The 18369-nt window shown below is 37.1% G+C and overlaps 1 protein-coding gene across 1 annotated transcript in view; it reads left to right on the top strand.

Annotated features, from left to right (window-relative positions):
* Positions 1 to 18369, top strand: part of LOC112042817 (uncharacterized protein CG3556) — a 74661-nt gene that overhangs the window by 44325 nt on the left and 11967 nt on the right. The window contains exons 2-3 of the mRNA XM_024077989.2: positions 17127 to 17201; positions 18152 to 18342. Coding sequence (XP_023933757.1) covers positions 17129 to 17201; positions 18152 to 18342 — 264 coding nt within the window. The 5' untranslated portion in view covers positions 17127 to 17128. The remainder of the gene's footprint in view (positions 1 to 17126; positions 17202 to 18151; positions 18343 to 18369) is intronic.

The raw sequence follows: 18369 nt of genomic DNA, 5'->3' as shown, positions 1-18369 counted from the left end.
ATGGCGAAACTATAAGGGTTCCTTGTTGACTACGGAACCCTAAAAACGTTTATTAACCTGACACAGATTAAAATGATTAAACGTATGCTAATTTGAGACGCGACCTAATCTTAGAAACGTAGCACCGTAGATATTTGCTACGCTGCTACGCATCTCTCTCTCTCTCTCTCTCTCTCTCTCTCTCTCTCTGTAGTCGTTCCTTCATTACTGAAGATCGTGGTCCTGGAAAGATCCCAGCCTCGTCGGCATCGGCTTCTGTAGGTGACCATCGCTGCATCGTGTAGAACTCCTTCAGCTGGTCAGCCCATCGTGCTGCTACGCATACTTCTCCGTATTTATTATTTAGTTATTATTATTTAGTTTTTCTGAGTGGTGTGAAGTTTCAAATATTTTTTTTTTTGTATTCTTAACATGTTTTATTACTATCGAGACACTGATTGATGCGAATGCTAACATTAAATTGATTTCGTTACTCGATCATCTTTAGACATGAATTTTTTGTCGGCTGGACATAATCGCTCCGAAGTCCTATTCAAAATCGAATAATGGCGGGAATTTTGCTCCTTTAATATGCAAAATATTTTGTTATGAATAGATTTAATGCTATTGAGATTATAATTCTTAAACTGAATTTCTTGATTTTGAATGCTTAAACTGGTAATCTTGATTTACGAATGCCTTTGTATAAAAGAATATGCTTAACGGAATGTTTTCGAAATCTTTATTTACCAGTAAAAATGGTATTATCTTGGATTATATTCATAAATTTAGATACCTACAATTTATCTACTGAATACTATTAACAAAGTCTATCTGTCTGTTCGTGATAACATCGAGAACTACTAGAGTGACTAGTAACTAGTAACTTTTTTTTTTAGTCAATAGCTAACTTGTAAAGTAAAGTGAGATTGTAGTCAATAGCTAACTTGTAAAGAAGTTAGCTATTGACTACAATCTCACTTAATGGTAAGTGATGATGCAGTCTAAGATGGAAGCGGACTAACTTGTTAGGAGGAGGATGAAAATCCACACCACTTTCGGTTTCTACACGGCATCGTACCGGAACGCTAAATTGCTTGGCGGTACGTCTTTGCCGGTAGGGTGGCTCCCACCAGCCAGACCTGGACAAATTAAGAAAATCTCAATCTGCCCAGCCAGTTATCGAACCCAGGACCTCCATCTTGTAAATCCACCGCGGATACCACTGCGCCATGGAGACCGTCATCAGTTGTGTAACAAACACATTTTCAACAAAAAAAGTAGCAAAACAGGCTCGACGAAACCCTAAAAGATTTCAGCCTATCTACATTTGTTTTTTTCTTTTCCCTACAAAAACATTCTCTTTGTTTCGGCAAATAACGAAACCGTCTATTACGAATAATATGATTGTAGTTTACACATTCTGGAGAAAGCGGTTACGCGAACGAGGGAAATAATACAATTATTTTATGCTAGCGGACGCCTGCGACTTCGTCCGCGTGTAAATCAATTTAAACTTTCAACCCCTATTTCACCACTTTAATGGTTGAATTTTAAAAATCTTGAAGGACATTTTTTTTAGTATATTTTAAGTAGTACATATTCCAATTTTCACAAATGTAACTTGAAATGATGGACTTTTCATACTTATAAACTTACTAAAAAACCATTAAAGGGTTAAAAATGATTACAATAAAGAAGTTAAGTTAAGTTTCCTTAATAAATCGTTCATGTCTTGAGTTATTGTTGTAAAATGATTAGTGGACTATTTATATAACATATGAACCATGCGACAATATTAATAGAAGGTTCAAAGTTTACATCGAACTTCACGCGGACGAAGTCGCGTGCGTCCGTAGTTATATGTATAATTCTGAGAATTATCACACGAAAAATCCAACACGCAAATTATTTTATAACACCTTTTCTCGTAAAGTTTACGCACATGTGCCGTAATATAAAAAAAAAATGCACATGTGCCGTAATGTAACGTAAAAACTTTATCATCCGTCTAAAAACGAACGGTACTTTTTTAAATCTAAGCAAAGAGTTTTTATGTTAGAATAAGTGCTCAACATTTTAATAAACATTTAATTATTTAATTTTGACAATAAATGACAACAATAAATCAGAAACAGAAACACAAAAATATTAATTTACTTTATTAGTAATACTGGCTGTTTTTGGTGCATTTGCCGAAAAAAAGACGCACGCACTTTGCTATCTGAATAAAATAATCCAGGACACTCATTCGTTTGCCTAACTATAGCTGTCTCTTAGACTATAATCATTTGATCGCTTACCGACTTCCAAAGCTTTATCGAATGGGTTCAATTATATAGATTTACAAAGTTCGAATTTCAAACTTAGCAAGATTAACCTGTAGCCTTCAACTTGTACAATGTTACTTCTCCTAAATATTACCTCCAAAGTTTACTACTCCATTATCCAACAAGTTGTGCCTTTGTTCACGATTAGAGTTATAGACATACAGTTTCAAGAAGTCATATTCAAGTTGCCATGCGTAGACAGAGAAGTAAATAGAGCGATCAAAAGCATCTATCAGTATCTCTTAAAAAAGAAAACAACTTATTCTTAATAACATAATTAATAACTTAAAATCATTGTATAAACAGCATTATACGTCGGCTGTATAGCTACATATATACTGCTATAAGCATGACACGAAAGCACGATATTTTACTCATCCAAAACGTGTCTAAAGTACACAGCACACTACGCGTGCGCCAGTCACGATCATATCGATGACGCGAGCCCATAACATTTTCCTCTACCAAAGAGTGCCCAACGTGGCTAAAGAAGTCCACTTCAAAAACAAATCAAGGCGATTTGATATTTCTATATGAGTATAACAACGATCCAAACTAGAATATTAATTACGTATTGTTAAAACGAAATTACAGCCTAAACTTGTTGCAAATTTAAAATAACTAATTAATTTATATCAGCCAATGGAGGTCCACTGCAGGTCATAGGCCTTTTGTAGGGATTTCCAAACATCTGGACTGACGACTCGCTTGAAGTCGTCAGACTACCCGGTGGGGGGTCGGGTCGACCAACACTTCTTCACTTTAACTTAAAAATGTTTTAGGATGCCTAAATAATATATCTTTTGTCTTATCAGTTGTCTATTACTTCTCTGTCTACGTTTCAAGATGTCACGTTCAAATTGGCATGCTTATCGACGCGTGCAATTTCGCACACAAATGACAAAGCATCTCTGAGATAGTGTTTGTGTAGCGTCAACAGTGATGCACAAACTGTATGTCTTCAGATAAGCGACGAACAATGAAACGATAATAGATATATGTACAATATGGTATTATGAGCTAATATTAACGTTTATTATCTTACGTAATGATATACAATTTGGTTTTAAAAGCCCACTAAAGCTAGAGCCGTGATAGCCCAGTGGATATGACCTCTGCATTCGGTTTGAAGGGCATAAGTTCGAATCCGATCCGGGGCTTGAACCTCCAACTTTTCAGTTATGGGCATTTTAAGAAATTAAATATCACGTGCCTCAAAAATTCTCTACGTGTGTGAAGTCTGCTAATCCTCATTGGGCCAGCGTGGTGGAGTAAGACCTAACCCCTTTTATCCTAAGAGGAGACTCGTGCTCAACAGTGAGCCGAATATGGGTTGTTAATATTGATGAGGCCAGTCTGACCTATAGATATAGATGAAGGAATATTGAGCGTTTACCCCGATATGCGAGGTGTCTAAGATGATAATAACTCCTTGGTACTCGTATAGTGGTAATAACCTAGACACATGGCATAATATGGCACGAGGTACGAAGGTGTAACAATACAACTCTGTTTTACTGAAAATTTCTTTAAAAAAAACACAGGTAATATTTTATAGCCCGAGATTTTAATTCTCTTCACTTGAACTATTGTCTTACCGACTTATAATCACAGTTTTTACGACACAGGGGAAGAGATTTTTTTGACCTTTCAATCTCACCTTGTTAGATATATTTACGCCGGTAACTCAGAGCCAACCAAAGATAATAGAGGAGTATAGAATGTAAGTGATTAGTTATGGTCTGTGGTGTTAAAAATAACTATCATGTTTCGTTAATTAATTAATTGACTTGATGAATAGATTGTAATATTTAATGTATTCTCGCGTTGTTTATTTAATTATTATAACACCACTTCTGTATTGTAATATCAGAAGTGGGATAATAATCGGATGTCAGCAAGAGATGCAATCTAAGATGGAAGCATGCGAACTTGTTAGAAAAAGGAAATATTATTCACATTTAAAAAATTGGCTTTATAAAAAAACTTTTCGTACAAAATAGGTTTGTTGTAACCTTGTTTGAAACAATTTGCCTAAAAAACTAAAAGTATTTCTTTACCTAGAAAGTTTTGATAACTTTATCTATAAAGAAATACCTACGTAATAAAAACTCTAAGAAACTTGCGACACGGAGCCATAAATTTGTAACTCTTGGGCTTAGTATAAATAATAAACGAAAAGTGTGTATTTCGCGCGCGTGCGTAAAGTCTATCAGTTTTTATGCCACATTATACGACCTTTTTGTTTATGTAATGTAGGGATGCTTGCGATATTTACAAAAAAAAACCTTATAACACTTGGCTCTGATTCATTTCTCACATAATTTTATTATGTGTCGAGGTTTTCATTTCATTTGGGTTTCATTTGGGTAACAATTCATCACAATATAACATAAGTAGGTACATATAACAAGGATAAATTTTGTATGTTCATCTACCTACACTTTTCGTCGAGTTTTACATGCTTAGCATGGTGTGAACAGATTTTTTTACATTGGAGTTATTTGCGATTATTTAGTAGAAGCTGTTTAGTTATAGTTCATCATCATCATCATATCAGCCGGTGGATGTCGACTGCAGGACATAGGCCTTTTGTAGGGACTTCCAAACATCACGATACTGATCCATCCACCCGCATCCAGCGAATCCCTGCGACTCGCTTGATGTCGTCAGTCCACCTGCGCTTTCTAGTACGGGGTCGTCATTCCAGCACATCAGCACTTGTACCCCGCCCATTGCCAATTCAGCTTCGCAACTCGTTGAGCTATGTCGGTGATTTTGGTTCTTCTGCGGATCTCCCCATTTCTAACTCTATCACGTAAAGATACTCCTAACATAGCTCCTAACATAGCATCGTTCCATCGCCCGCTGTTTGACTCTGAGCCTTCTTATGAGGCTCATAGTTAATGACCAAGTCTCGGAAGTTTTTTTCTCATTTATTTGTTTCTCCTTTTTTTTAATTTTTAACAATGTTATACATACAAAATATACAAAACACTATTAAAAACATAGTATTTGAGTGCCCAAGCAACCGGTGGTCAGGGGTCCAGAGTGAGGAACCTCCTCACCGTACGCGCCGTCTCAAGAATCACTGCCTTTTGTATCCGACTCTTGATCCAACAGTTAAGCGAAAGCTTCTTAAACTTTTCGCTATAAGACCATCGACTGAAACAACTATCGGAACAATAAAAGTTGACTCAACATTCCACATGGAGGTAATCTCGTGAGCAAGGTCCAAGTATTTTGATGCCTGGGTAACGACCAAGTCTCTGAAGTTATAATAATAAGTAGGTACATCTATCAGTAACAAATTGTATCCTCCAATTTTGTAATCATCCGTTATTTGAATACCCATTATGGACGCAAAAAGACGTCAGAAGTTCAGTGACCGCAAAAATAATTATAGCAATCCACAATACCGAGTTTACTGCATGTAATCGCGTAGACACAGGTATGAGGCAAACATTGCTCGTTTAATATAATGGATGTATAAGATTGAGGGCGACAGCATCCCCTCACAATTTATTCACAGCAATTTTCGGGAAACTTAATTTATGTCGGCGCCTGTATGACTTTGTAATAAACTAGAATTTGCTATCAACATCGTCTGGATGACTTTGGCGGGTATTTTTTATTAATTTAAAGCTTTCCATCATCATCTCTAAGCATATTTTAGTTTAATTATAGTTGTTGTCGTACTCTTTATTTTTTCTACTCTTCATCATTATTATCAGCCTATTTTACTACTAACGTTTGCATATTTGATATGCTTCATGCTTTTGCTCGATTGGTATGGAATTTGTCTATTAACCAAATCAGTGATAAGTTAAAAAAATATATTAATGAATCATATTCACAGTTGAAAATTTTAGACAATCAATTGTTAATAGATATATTTAATTTGATATATGATTTTAATCCAGAAAACTTATATTCGGATCTGGATAATGGACATCAAATCGCATAATGAAGGAATACTCTTAAATCCCAATCGTAATTTGTCTAATGCATGTACAAACCTCTGCGCAGTAATCCATCCATCAGACTTCATCATCTGTATATAGCAGTTAGACGGCAGGGGAAAGGAACCTAAGGGATTCACAAGGCATTGTCCTGCAAGTTTTTTACGGTATACGTCTTAACGAATACTGACATATACGTTTTTCATAAAACCGACGACAACTTTAATACTGCAAAAAACGTATGTGCCTTATATAAGTTTAGACGTACACTGTAAAAAAGTGCAGGGTATGAATCTCTAGTCTTGGGCGCAGATTATACAGCGGAGGACAGGGACGTAACGAGGGTGAAAATGTGACGGAAACATAAAAATACCTACCAGCTACTAGTAGTAGATTACGATATTTTAATAACCCGACAGTGTACGTTTCGAATTCGTTTCAATCTTTCTCTATCTTACTATACAGAAATATAGGAAAACTGCTCTAATGTCTAAGCTAATGTCAATAAACTTTTTAATGCTGGTCTATAAAGTGGTTCAATTTTATTTGATTTTAGTACCAATCATAGATTTAAACGTCGGTGCCGGTACGAGTACCTATGGTACTACGCATATTGATCTCCGTCAGTAAATCATGTCAAATCTATAGATATCGGATATCGGCTAATCATTCTATAATGAGAAATTATTTTAGTTTGCTATTTAGATAGTAGTAGGGCCCCATTTTTATATTTTAACCAGGGCCCTTTGTTACCTAGCTACACCACTGGGTCCTAGACCATAATTTATGTTCCCAACTTAGTCCAGCTCGACTTATAATCGTTAAAAGAAATATCCTAAAATGTTCCTTAAACTATATTTAACCTACCATATTTATTAAAAACCTATCGCGTAATACCGAAATGATAAGAATCAAGGATTCCGAACGTGCTTGAAAAAAGAAATATGGCGGCCGATTGAACGGAAAGGTCATCCGCCGAACGCCATCCATATCTATCGTATACATTTCCCTGAGGGTTCGAGATATTTCCTGCGAAATATCAAATCTTCTACCGCTGGCAACTGGCGCTAGCTCGTTAAACTTTATAAACCATTTACAAGTATAGAGTCTGGAGATATCTCTTCATAGTTCTGCGTTTACTACAAACGTTTCAAGATCTATATTATCGCATCGGCATCATAAAACCGTATTGTTTGGAAGTCCTTCAAATCAGTCTATGTTCAGCAGTGGACGTCCATCGCCTGATTATTATGATGATGATTTATTTGTTCACCACAAAACAAGGAAACGAACAATCTAACAGACTAATAAAAGATAAAAAAGACGTAAGAAAAAGGCGCTTTCGTTGATGTATATCGCTTCATAGCGGTTTCTTGATGATGATGATATTATAATAATCATTTAGCATGCAAATCCACTATAGATTACATTATGGATCAAAACATCACAGTCCATGGAGCTGAGCCTAAGGACGCCACAGAAAACGCAGGCTAAACATTGCTAACAGCATCATGAAAAACAACAAAATCAGAAATCGGATGCCCGAGATCGGACAATGTGGGATAGTTTATGCCGAAAACCAGAACTCACCTAGTGGGATCACGCTAGGAAGCTCATCTTCCTCTTCAAAACTTGGAAGAAGAGGGTCAGTAATTTTAAATCCTGATGACAGTATTCTGTATGTACAGAAAGTATCTAAGTTGAGCTAATCTTTCTCACTGTTACTTTTCGAAAGGATAGAATTATATTACGAGCATTTTAGAAATTTAAGTTATTATGTGTTTGTATTTAAAAGGCCGACCACTAATAGGGTTCGGAAAACAAAAGAACTTCTTGCGTTTTAGTTATCAACACAAGTCTTTTAGGGACAAAATTAACAGTTCTAAAACGCCCTTTTTTGACATTTCTTGGGAAGTTTACATTTTATCCAAAAGGAAAATATTGCGAGAAAAACGTGAATGCCATAGGCAAAAAGTTTCTGGTAAAAATGCAAATTGTCCTTTCATTTCAAAGCTGGGCGAGTGATGTTCTAATGCATATTTTACATAATACTCGTGTCGATAAACACGTTTGCATACGTTACGAGTGAAATGGGAATTTTCCAAGTGGTGGAACAAAATTGTTGGCAATTTCTTTCAATTTTCTTCCGTTACAAAATGAAACCGCAATATTAACGCCCGCTTTTCATATTTACCTACTTCGGATAATCTCAAATAATATTTAACTTGGGAGCTATGCTATATTTAGGTGCTGTATTTTAATCTGTCTTCATGAATCCACCGACCGTTTTGTATAATGTTTTTCTTTTTGTGTACGTATGCTTTATGCTTGGACAGTTGAAGATCTCTTGAAACCTGTTCCCTTCTATAGGCCGCCATAATCCAAACTCCATAACTGGCTACCGTAGAGTTAACAGTCAGTATCAGAGTTGTCATCCACGAAGAGTTATCAGTAGGCGTACATAGAATCTCAGCCAGTCCAAACTCTATTACTGGCTGTCGTATTTAACTATGCTAGGAACATATGATTTATAACCCTCAGTCAATGATGTTAGAAGAAAGAAGAAGTACCTAGATAAGTTACTTAAACCTCATTCGATGTTTACAACTGGCACACAAAAATTATTACAGCGGCGTTGTCAACAGCGCGATGACAATGCGGTGACTAAGCTCAGGTTTGCTAATTAGCAGTTTGAACGTGCCACTTGCGGACCGCGTATAACCTATCTACCTCTTTTTTCTTCTAACATCATTGACCTCCATTAAAACACATACAGCATTGCTTGGCGTTAGAACTTCCCCGAACAAATTCATGATACGTGATATCTAAATAAGTGACACGTAATGGTGGAATGAAGTCGCGGAGGTGTAAATGTTGCAAATTTCGCCGAGCCACGCTCATCGCCATCAAAATCACGTTACGTTTACCGTAACCAAGCATTTCACGGGTCGCTGCGGCGGGCGGGCTTTTCAATTAGTGCGCTAGACGGGAAATCGTCACCAGCTCGCAACGTGAATTATATCAAGCCCTTCATTTTAATATGCTTAAGCTCATTTGGATTTCGGAACGCTTTTAGCGCGGCCACGTTTTAGAGACTTAGGTACTTGCACTACCTACTTAAGATATGATTTGAGACTTACTTATTAATATGCGTCCTGTTGTATTTGCAAGTGTCTTATTTTTAGAGTACCCAGTAATAAGTAATGAATTGTTTACTAAGCTACAGTATTTATTTTCTTATTTAATTTATCTATACTCTATACTTAATATATAAAGCTGAAGAGTTTGTTTGTTTGATTGATTGAACGCGCTAATCTCAGGAACTACTGGTCCGATCTGAACAATTATTTCAGTGTTAGATAGCCTTTTTATCAAGAAAGGCTATGGGCTATATATTATCCCTGTTTTCCTACGGGAACGAAAACCACGCGGCTAAAACCGTCAGCTACTAGTTATATAAAAACACAAGTCTTATGAAGTGCTGCACTATGTCCATCTAGCTCATATGCCTGTCGTTAAACAAACAACAATGCTTTCAAACAGACATGCTACATAACTGCATAATAAGCATCATCATTATCAACGCATATTTGGCTCACTCAGCTCGAGTCTTCTCTCAAAATGGGAGGGGTTAGGCCAATAGTCCACCACGCTGACCCAATGCGGATTAGCATACTTCACACACGCAGAGAATCAAGATAATTCTCTGATATGCAGGTTTTCTCTCGATGTTTTTCCTTCACCTTTTGTGCAAAAGCATACAACTGAAAAGTTAGAAGTGCACGCCCCGAAATGGATGCGTACCCACAACCTACGCAATCGAAGGCAGAGGTCATATCCACTGGACTATCACGTCTCTGTCTATATTAGCCGTGATTAATATTCGTAAGGATTTTAGTATAATTATAATTTTATGAAAATGAAAGTCCGTAAGATAGAAAGTGAAGCCAATTTTCCGTCTGCCGAGCCACCCTAATCGGCACGTTTCCGTCTGAAAACACTGTTACTTTGTTAGCTTGTTAGCAGATTGTATGCGGGAATTAAAGCGTATAGTAAACTCGTTCAAATTAACAAGGCGCCGATATCGCAAGTGGATGCGATGCGGGAGCAAACAATTCGACGACCTTATTCCAACCGCGGTTGGATTTTAATTGTGTTTTTAGATTTTATATCTACAGTTTGTTTATAATTAAAAGTTGAAGTGGAATCTCATCACTCTAGCTTTTTTAAAATGTAGATAATGATAACTAACTCAATATCTTCTAGACATACTCAGTATCTTATATATAATATAGCTGACGCCGCGCGGTTTCACGGTTTCGGTTCCCGTAGGAACACGGGGATAATTTATATATAGCCTATAGCCTTCCTCGATAAATAGGCTATCTTAGAATTTAAACTATCGTGAGTGTTATTCATATTAATTGATTATGAAACACGGCTAAAACTCACGTGATATTACGTCGGACTATGCCCGACTAGTTTCGAACCCATACGGGGCCCTTAGTCATGAGCTGGTTCTTGCATCGCGGCACGATCCAAACATACTCCGACGTAATATCACGTGAGTTTTAGCCGTGTTTCATAATCAATTAATAGGCTATCTAACACTGAAAGAATTTGCAAGAAGCACCTTGGGACCACAACGTCTATACGTTGTGGTCCCAAGGTGCTGAAATAACGACCCCGCACTAGAAAGCACAGTATTGGTCAACCTATCACCAGGTGGACTGACAACATCAAGCGAGTCGCAGGGATTGGCTGAATGGCAGGCGGCTCAAGGCCTATATCTTGAACGTCCATCGGCTGATATGATTATGATGAAAGCATTTTGTGACAGAGCTCGTGGAAAAGGATAGTACGATGGATTCAAGAATGTCGTCATCGTCATCAACCCATATTTGGCTCACTGCTGAGCTCGAGTCTCCTCTCAGAATGAGAGGGGTTAGGCCAATACTCCACCACGCTGGCCCAATGCGGATTGGCAGACTTCACACACGCAGAGAATTAAGATAATTCTTCGGTATGCAGGTTTCCTCACGATGTTTTCCTTCACCGATTGAGACACGTGATATTTAATTTCTAAAAATGCACACAACTGAAAAGTTGGAGGTGCATGCCCCGGACCGGATTCGAACCCACACCCTCCGGAATCGGAGGCAGAGGTCATATCCACTGGGCTATCACGGGCACTGGGCATTCAAGAATGTATTGTCACTATAGGTGATATCGTAGTCAAGAACTAACTTGTCATAGAATCAATAAAATACTCGTAACTGATTGGTAATGCATATCGTGACGTAGTAGATTGGCGTGTTGCCAATGTATACCTGCCTTAGTACAGGTTCTTTCTCACAGTAAACCTGTCTGTTTTTTGCGTTGACGGGATTTTCAATTAGTGCAGCAGACGGAAAATTGTCACCTGGAATCTACATAAATTATGCCGATGTTAATGAGCTACGGAGTTTTCGTCATTGAGAGGCGAAAATATTGCTTTCCACGATCGCAATCAGCGTGTATCGCTACAGTATAATTAAATCAACGCCAAAGAAAGACGTACAAGTAATTAATATTTCATATATATTTAAAAATGCTCTAACAAGCAGTACTAAAGTATTTGCTGAGATAAATAAATTCAAGCTTTTCTTCAGATACCTTTTTGTGTTTAGGAATTACTGACAAATGTTTATAATTTTGTCCAAAGGTATGCATCATAAGACCAGCACCGATGCGTTTTATCTTTCATCTTGGTCGTATACATATCCATTAAATACTAGAGGACCCGCTTAAGCTTCGCTTTGACTTATTAATTTATTTATTTGCACTTCTTCCCTATCCCTACCTTACACTACCCTACTCCTACCCCTACCCCTACCCTACCCCTACCCTACCTCTACTCTACCCCTACCCTACCCTACCCTACAACTACCCTACCGCTACCCTACCCCTACCCTATCCCTATACCATAAACCTACTACCACTACCCTACCCCTACCCTACCCCTACCCTACCCTATCCCTATATCATACCCCTACCCTACCACCACCCTACCCTAGGATTTAGGGGTTTGAAAAATAGATATTGGCCATCGCGGACAAACATCAAGATTTTCAATTTGAAATTATACAAAGCATCTCAATCTAGGTACAAGAAACTCACCTCTTGGACAACAGTGATTGATCTATCAACTAGCACACAACGAGAATCGCTGCACAAATAGATAGATGGTCTTTAAAAAGAAATCTAATACGGGAATAGCTTTTTATCTATACTAGCGGACGCCCGCAATTTCGTCCGCGTGGAATTCAGTTTTTTACTATACGCCTATATGTTGCTCAGTAACTGAACGTTGTGTGTAGGGTTAAAGACGTCGATAAACCCATAAAGAATTACACAACAAGTAATGCGGACGGCTCGAACACTACGAGCACACTGAAGCCGACCGGACGACGAGCGCCTTATATCAAAAGTTCCCACCAACTGATCGCTATCCCTTTCTTAATTTCTACTATTACTACTATTCTACGCCACCAACTTTCGGTACAAGATAACACGAGATCGAGAGACGTCATATCGGTCCCAAACTACTATTTCTAACATTAGATAGATATATGTCAATGTAAAGTCTGTAGGTGTACTCAACAAAAAAATCTAGGAATAATGTTTGTAACCATAATAAGATCTATTATGCCATTAATAAAATATACGAAGACGACAGTTCCCTAAAAGAAGTTCATCAATCAAGGCTCATACACACCCGCCAGTGTTCGAAAAGATAAATTGTCTTTGTAACACGAGAGAACATTGAGATGCGAATCGAGCTCTTAAAATGGCGTGAATTAATCCTTTTTATGGGATTTTAAGGTTGTTGTTTAAGGTCGAAGACAGAGGTCATATCCACTGGGCTATCACAGTGGATATGACCTCTATCTTCGAGTTCGAGGCATCCGGTCCGGAGCGTACATTTTACCAAATTAACCTAAACTAAAAAGCAAAAAATAACATCTTACCTTCTGATCAGTTTGAAGGCGGTGCCATTCCAGTGTCGTGTTTTAATTAAAGCCGTTTCTGGTTTCCACAAAAATTTTGTAATGTAAACGGCATGAATTAAAACATGCTTCAAACGCTACATAAAAAACATTATGAAGAAACCTGCATAGCTGCGAATTTTCTTAATTCTCTACGTGTGTGAAGTCTGCCAATACGTATTGGGCTATTGGGCTACTGAAAGGAGACTCGTACTCAACAATGAGCTGAATATGGGTTGTTAATGATGATGATCTTAATAAGCTACTTGCTTCTTTTGTAAACAGTATTTAAACTGAATTATGGAAGTATGATAAGCTATATTTTATTTTGTCCCGTTAATAATAACCAGTAAAAAATTTAATATAAATGAAAAAACGTGAAATTTTTGCCGCCGAAACACAACACATTAGCAAGTGATGTCATTCATAGATCTCTATGAATGACATCAATTGCTAATGTGTTGTGTTGCTAATGTGAGGTGTTGTCACAGCGTGATTGGCGTTTCAATCACAAACCGATGCCTTGTAGCGAATGACGTCACAGTTTATGATTTGCGTTTGCGGTGACGTGATAAAAATACAATTTTGTTTTATAAAAATATTACAATTACGAGATTTTTTTTCACAAATGAAAATTTGATTAGAGTTTCTAGGCATCTAAACTGCCTATATGCAAAAAATCTTCTTAGCTTCACTACACTCAAATTCATTGAGCACAAAACTGGAAAAATAGATGTCTATGTAGAACTTTTCTAGGATAGGTACAGTTGTGTAGACAACTCTAGTTCTCTCATTAAAAGGGGAGACTGTTCCACCGGCGCATTACAAGTACGTTTCGTTAGAGGAAAAATTGTAACATCATTAGTTTTAAGGGTGAACTTTGATATCACTGTAATTGTTTAATAGTTGTCATCGTTAAAGGGGGCATGTTCTAGAAAATAGACATGTTTATTATATTCAGTAATAATAAGATTGTTTGAGACGCACGGAAGTGCGTTAGCCAAATTAGAGAGAACGGTTGACGAATACTTTTTTGCGTCATTTTACATTCATTTTTACTCACCAATCATTTTTACTACTTTTTATGTCTATAATTTTTAACCGACTTCAAAAAAAAGAAGGATTTTTATTTTTTTAATGTTTGTTACCTCATAACTTCATCATTTCTTTACCAATTTTGAAAATTACTCTTTTTTTTGAAATAGTATACTTCCAGATTGGTCCCATTTAATTTTCATGAAAATCGGTTTTTTAATTTTGTGTTAAACTGAAAGTAACGAAATTGCCCTACTGTGGTGCTTTCGTTCACTAGGACACACTAAAAACAGTAAAATAAAATCTTTTTAAGAAAAAAAATCAACCGACTTCAAAATTACAAATATAAACTAAAAAGCGAAAAATAACATTGTATGTGCTACCATTTGATCACATTGAAGGCGGTGTCAACACAGTGATGCATTAAATTTAAAATTTAAATCATAAAGTTTTAGGTATTTGAGACAGTTGTTTCTCGTGGTTCTTTCAGAAACGGCTTTAATTAATACACCACTGGCTTGGCACCACCTTCAAAGTGATCAAAAGGTAGCACATACGATGTTATTTTTTACTCGTCGGTTGAATATTTTTCTTAAAAAGATTTTATATAAAACAAAATCTTCCGCACAGTCTGGGCGCGGAGAACCCGGAGAATCTTAATAAGATGTTACTTAGTTAATTGGCTAGTTTTAAGTTCCTTTTACATTATCACAAAATTAAATAAATAGTTCTTTGATAAATGCCCATTTATATAGCAATTGCAACAAAATATATATTGGCCAAAAGAAAAAGAACATTAAGATTAATCTGGATAAATTAAAACTGTAATTCAAAACTGAATATACCGAATAAGCATATTAAGCTATTGCACGCAGATTAGCCGGTTTTAAGCACCTTTTATGGCATTAAAATATTAAATAGATGTTCAGTAAATAGTCCGAGAGATGGTGGACATTGTTCTTTCTGTGCTTCTACCTTCAAAGCACTTAGTTACAAGTTCTTAAATCCGTAGCAATTTCATAATGTTTCTACATTTTTTTTTATTCTGTACATGGTCGATGCATTTCATTCACTCAATTCGTACTGAGTTAACATTACTTACGGCCTTAAATATGATGCACAGATATCATGATGGTTTTATAAAAGGTCGTACTAAGCCCCCTGTACTATCCTAACCCAGAATTGGAAATCTGGTTGGAAAATATTAGTTTTTGTTCAAAAAAAAACCTTGAGGATTTAATTAATTTAAAATGTCAATGATCAAAGCGGATTTGTTTTATTATTTTGAAAAATAGTTTTCAAAGTCAAAGAGATGACTAAATAACTTATTAACTTTTTTACTCCTTAAATTTTCAGTTTAAAGCTATAAAATATTTGGATTGCTTGAAGGATATTTTTGCAAAAAAAATGTTAGGGGTGATTTTTGCAAAATAAAAAGCCTTTATTTCCCAGGCCAGGTCCCCATATCTGTTTAGGTTTACTATAGTATAGTATAGTACAAGACAAGTATTGCCTCACTACCTACCCAAAAATGTCGACCAGCTCTCGGAACAAAACGCCCATTCCGCAGCTCCACGTGAGAACAAGAATAAACGATAGTCGTGCTCATACATATTCAAGCGATATAAATATTAAATAGGCGACACGTACTCACCTTGGCGTACCCCCAATGTTTCACGTGGTGCCACGAGTAGGTACTTTCAGTACGGGAACGTATGAACCGAGAGTCTGCGACAGCCAGACATACCTAATTTTAGGAAGGTTAAAAGATTGTCATGTTGCCAGTGGTGACCTATGGATCCGAGATTTAGTCGCTAACTATGGGACTCATAAGAAGGCTCAGAGTCACACAGCGAGCGATGGAACGAGCTATATATGTTAGGAGTATCTCTGCGTGATCGAATCAGAAATGAGGAGATCCGCAGAAAAATCAAAATCACCGACATAGCTCAACCAGTTGGATGCTGGTGGCTCAGTATCGTGATGTTTGGAAGTCCCTAAAAAGGCCTATGTCCTGCAGTGGACGTCTATCGGCTGATATGATGATGATGATGATGATGATGATGATGATGATGATGATGATGATGATGATGATGATGATGATGATGATGATAATGATGATGACAAGATTGTCAGCGTACGGTAGTTTGGGCTATCGTAGCTTTGGAAGATAGAAAGTTTAAAAGTTACAAGTGTAAAACGTATCTTTTTTAATAATATTTTCCTCATCATAATAAGATTGAGAGTCGTAATAGCCCAGTGGATATGACCTCTGCCTCCGATTCCAGAGGATGTGGGCTCGAATCCGGTTTGGGCATGCACCTCCAACTTTTCAGTTGTGTGCATTTTAAGAAATTAAATATCACGTATCTTAAACGGTGCTGGAAAAATATCGTGAGGAAACCTGCATACCAGAGAATTTTCTTAATTCTCTGCGTGTGTGAAGTCTGCCAATCCGCATTGGGCCAGCGTGGTGGACTATTGCCCTAACCTCTCTCGTTCTGAGAGGAGACTCGAGCTCAGCAGTGAGCCGAATATGGGTTAATAATGATAGCCCAGTGGACATAACCTCTGCCTCCGATTCCAGAGGGTGTGGGCTCGAATCCGGTTCGGGCATGCACCTCCAACTTTTCATTTGTGTGCATTTTAAGAAATTAATTAGTGCGTTCTAGATTGGCAGACAAACTGTTTACGAATAATATGTGTACAAAATACAGAAATTTCCCACGATTTAATGCGCTGTCTAAACCTATACAACATATTATTTTCTAAAAGTTGTGTTTGTTTTTCAGTCATGATGGTGAAAAATCACATGTCTACGGTCGTCGCTTTGGTGTTGCTCTTCGGGATGGTCTATGGCCAAACTGGTTAGTATAAAATCCATAAAATCACTAAAATAATATAAATGGACGTCACTATGGCGCTTATATAATAACTTGTATGAGCTTGTATGAAACAGTCTGTTTTAAAATCAATACATATAAATGTAATTTAAGAGTCTCTGGGATTTCAAAATAAGTATATTTTCTCAAGTACTTATCGTTATTATTATCGTGTTATTTGAACGATAGAAAAACATAATCAAGCTTTTTTTTAATTTTCTTCTATGTGTTTGTCCGGGCTAATCTCCAGAACGGCTGGACCGATTTTAACTGGACTTTTACTGGTATATAGGGGAGGTTATTGAGCAACATATAGGCTAACTTTGATTCCCAGAAAACCCCATGGAGTTTTTAAAAAACAGAATTTCACACGAAATCTCATGAAATTAATTATTTTATATTTTTAAGTCCAGCATTTTTGCAGTGAGAAGCGTACCTACTAAATACGCTACTACGTTACTGTAGCCTTTCTTTTATCCGAGTAATTGTTAATATATACTTACACAATACTCATCACTATTATTAGCCCCAAAGTAACCTTATAGCCTCTATTATCACACTAATCACACTATATCATATATTGATGATAAAATCTTATTACCCACTAGCGCGTGGAAATCAGTTTTTCACAAATCCCGTGGGAACCATGGATTTTTCCGGGATGAAAAGTAGCCTCTGTGTTAAAATCTATTTCTATTCCAAATTTCAGTAAAATCGCTTCAGTAACCGCAGCATAAAAGAGGAACAAACATACTTACACACTTATACACTTTCACACTTACACACACACTTTCGCCTTTAGAATATTAGTGTGATTGATATACTACTATAAATACACAAATACACCCAGACACTGGTAAACACCCATGTTCATCACACAGATATTTTCCACGTGTGTGTTGTCTTGTCTCATGTTATCTCAATCTGTTTTCTAGAAACGGAACCGCCGAGTACTCTAACAACTCGGCCAGCGACCACCACAGCGGCGCCTACCACGGTCGCCTGGGAGACGGAGACGTTGAACGAAGGTCAGGCTATCCAGAAAGCCCTGCAGTACCTGCTGCAGAACCGACAGCCGGACTGGGGATGGGGCAACGACACTCACCATGTCATGCTTACGTTACAGGTACTTGTTTTTAAAAAAAATATTCAA

Source organism: Bicyclus anynana, chromosome 8 (genome assembly GCF_947172395.1).
Source record: "Bicyclus anynana chromosome 8, ilBicAnyn1.1, whole genome shotgun sequence".
Classification (NCBI taxonomy): Eukaryota; Metazoa; Arthropoda; class Insecta; order Lepidoptera; family Nymphalidae; genus Bicyclus; species Bicyclus anynana.
The sequence above is the reverse complement of the archived record's forward strand: the minus strand, read 5'-3'. Positions and strand labels throughout refer to the sequence as shown.